Below are 3300 nucleotides of genomic sequence, written 5' to 3' on the forward strand. Positions count from 1 at the left end.
GACGGAGCACGACTGGTCTGCTCTTCCTTCTCCACGGAGGTCCTGTGGCTTGGCAATCGCGGCTGCAACCTACGGTGGCACTTTCCACTACAGAAGCAGAGTATCAGGCTGCGGGCATGGCAGCTCGTGAGGCGCTCTGGCTAAGGCCCTGTTCAGCTAGAGCTCGTTCGTTCGTCTGATAGCAAATAGTTAGGATGATCAACGCGGTTTGTCCGATTCATTGCCGCACGTGGACCCTACGTCATCCACCAACTCGTTCGTTCGAATGAATGAACTGGGGTTCATTTCATTCGATGATTTTCGTCTGATGAAATGAACTGTAGTTCGTTCGTCTGGAAACCAACCGTGTAGCAGGTGTTGCAAACGTTGTTTACATATCGCTTGTTGCACATCTTGTTTCGGGACCGTGTGCATTAGCTTTGGAACACTTTGTTTCATATTACTCGACAATCGCAGAACATTTTTTGAACCAGTACTCGCTCAGAATGGCGCCGAAAGATGATGGCAAGCGAAACTGGAGCACGGAACAGGAGAAAGCTCTTGTTCATGTCTTTTGCTATGAGATCGAGCCTATTGGGGACAAGTACGACAGGTTGATTGCCAAGAGAGTGCCTTTGGTGTGGCAGCCCGTTGTGGACAAGTTCAACGAGCTGTACGCCCCCAAACATGCCTCTCTGCCCGCGGATGCTCAGTCAAGCTTGAAGAAAGACATCAACACTGACACCGTTATGCGGAAATTCAAAGCGCTGTGCAAGAAGTACATCGATGTGAAGACCAAGCATGGAATCACCAGGCACCCTAAGCGAGGCGACACTGGCCGCCCTGTCGAGGAAGGAGACACGGACGAAGAAAGGATTACCAAAGCAACAGCGGAGTGGCAGTATTTCCGTGCTTGGCACAGTGCGTACGGCGGGTGCAGCCGCTTCGATAACAGCATGATGACCGAGAGTGTGGAAAAGCCACCGTCCCCACCTTTTGCACAGGCACCAGTACTACCGACTCCTCCGACTATCAATGAAATGGCAAAGTTGCTAAATCCAGGTGAGGAAAGCAGCCCGGAAGACACCGCTGTTCAGCCTATAGCCTTGCCTGAGTCGACACAGCCTGCCAACCCCGCCTCCCCTAAGGCAAAGCAGCAACGTACGACAGTCCGCCAAGTGCAACTTGCCAAGGTTATTGCTGAGACAAAGTCAGAAGCTGCTATGGCAGTGGCTGAGAAGAAGATGGTGATGCTGGAGAAGATTGCAGAAACTAACAACACAGGCAGGCTCCAGGCAGTCAATGTGTACGCCGATGCAAAGACCAAAGAGGCCAAAAGGGCACGTGTTTATTCTACTAGGAACTTGCTGATGGCTAATGATCCTACGATGACGCCCGTGCGTGCCACAAAGCAGGCAAAGTTGCTTGAGGACTTGAACACTTAGGGTTTTGTTGCTTACATCCATTACAGTGCTAGACAAGTACAGGAATAACATGTAGCATTCATATCGTCTGTATGGATGTACATGTCATATTTATTCATGCTCGCCGCACCAGTTCACCAGGTGCTGCTGCAAATCTTCACCATCATTTGCATTTGCAACCTCAGGGTCGTCAGGGTCCTGTACTGGTTGATTATCGAACAGCTCATCATCAAATAGCTCATTCCTGGTCTGTAAGAAGTTGTGTAAGCATACACATGCCAGGACAGCATCTCTGCAGAAGGCAGGGTTGCCGTAGAACGTGTTCTTCTTGCAGAACACCCAACGCCCTTTCAGGCGGCCAAAGAACTGCTCTACACCCCTTCTAGCCCTGATCACACAATTGTTGAACTTCTGTTCGGGTGTTCCATTGGCCGGTGGAGGGTCTATGCACTTGATCATGTACTTGTTTAGACCAAAGGCGCTGTCCCCTACCAAGTACCCTGTAATTTCCACCTCCTCAAGCCCCACGTCCAGCGTAAGTGATGCTTTCTCTGCAAGACCTTCATCTAGATGTCTTTTCATGAGTGTGCGTGCAAACAGACCAGCATCCCCAACACTGCCAGGTGCACCAGCATTGGCGTACATGCAAAGTCCATCAGCATCCACAATAGCCAGCAGCAAGTTGCATATGCCCCCCTTGTAGCACCAGAAAGCATCGCTGTCCCCTCCCGCCTCATCTGGGGTCGGTTTCTTCATGAGAATGAGAGAACCGTCGATGGCTCCAATGCACCCTGGCATGTTGTGCTTGGACAAGAACCTGCCCATAACGGCAAGCTGCTCCTCCCTTGTCGAAGGAAACTTGATAACTTTGGTTCTTGGGTCGAAAAACAGCACTTTGAGCAGCGCTTTCAGTGTCGGGCGCAACACGAGCACACTGACACTGTTGTGGGGAACGTTGAACAGGCCGGCCATCGTGCGTAGAGTGGGACAGTGGGCCAGAAAGAACAAAGTCATCATTAACTTGTCTCTCTTGCTGTGTGTGCGCATTTCAGGATGTCTTGAGTGGTTGTCTGGCATCTGTGGAGCGACAAGCTCGTACAACGTATTGAACGTCCCCTCCTCCATTCTGAAAAAGTTCATCCACCTGCGACGTTCCTCATGCAACTGCAACTCTGTCCAATTCAATCTGTCCGAGGCATTTGTGCCTTGCACGTTCAACAGCAGGTTGCCATCGTAGGGGTAGGTTGCGCAACTTCGGTCGAACCTATAACCACGCAGGTAGTCCGCTGGATGCAGGATATCCTCATCTTCATCATCAATACTATCATATGAATGCTCGCTGTCACTATCGCTGAGCACTGCGTCGATAATACTCTGGAAAACTGCGCCATCCTCCCACAGCTCGAAAATGTCACCTAAAGGATGCGCGAAAGTTGCGTCTGGCTCTAGAAGACCGCTAGAATCCGAATCTGAGCCTTCCATGACCTCTAACCTAACAATGCGACTCCTGTTGAACAAGCATACCCAGCGAGAGTGAAGTTCGTCCAGGCAACAACGAATCTTGTGCAAGGTTCGTTCGAGTAGCTGAACACAGACGAACCAATTGATTTAACGCGCTATGACGTCAGGTTCGTCAGAAAACGAACGAACAGGCTCTAGCTGAACAGGGCCTAAGGAAGCTTCTTCCCGAGCTGGGGGAGAAAGTGGATGGCCCCTCCAAGATTCTCTGCGACTCGGAGTCTGTTCGCGCTCTAATGAAGAACCCAATGATGACGCAGCGCAGCAAGCACATTGACATTGTGCATCACTTCGCCCGGGAGCGTGTGCTAATGCACCAGCTTGTGTTTGATTATGTTAATACGACCCTAAACTGGCAGACTGTCTCACGAAGGCATTG

At 50.8% G+C, this 3300-nt stretch overlaps 1 protein-coding gene across 1 annotated transcript; it reads right to left on the bottom strand.

Moving 5' to 3' along the window:
- Positions 1-1514: 1514 nt before the first annotated feature.
- LOC149809147 (protein ANTAGONIST OF LIKE HETEROCHROMATIN PROTEIN 1-like) lies at positions 1515-2885 on the bottom strand. The gene has a single exon (XM_089994989.1). It carries the CDS (start codon positions 2883-2885, stop codon positions 1515-1517), a length of 1371 nt encoding a protein of 456 aa, XP_089851115.1.
- Positions 2886-3300: the final 415 nt, after the last annotated feature.

The sequence above is a fragment of the Nuphar pumila genome, unplaced genomic scaffold (genome assembly GCF_984573655.1).
Source record: "Nuphar pumila unplaced genomic scaffold, dmNupPumi1.hap1.1 HAP1_SCAFFOLD_1705, whole genome shotgun sequence".
Lineage (NCBI taxonomy): Eukaryota > Viridiplantae > Streptophyta > Magnoliopsida > Nymphaeales > Nymphaeaceae > Nuphar > Nuphar pumila.

Coding starts and splice junctions, on each gene's coding strand:
- LOC149809147 (XM_089994989.1), bottom strand. CDS start 2,885: ATGGAAGGCTCAGATTCGGATTCTAGCGGTCTTCTAGAGCCAGACGCA.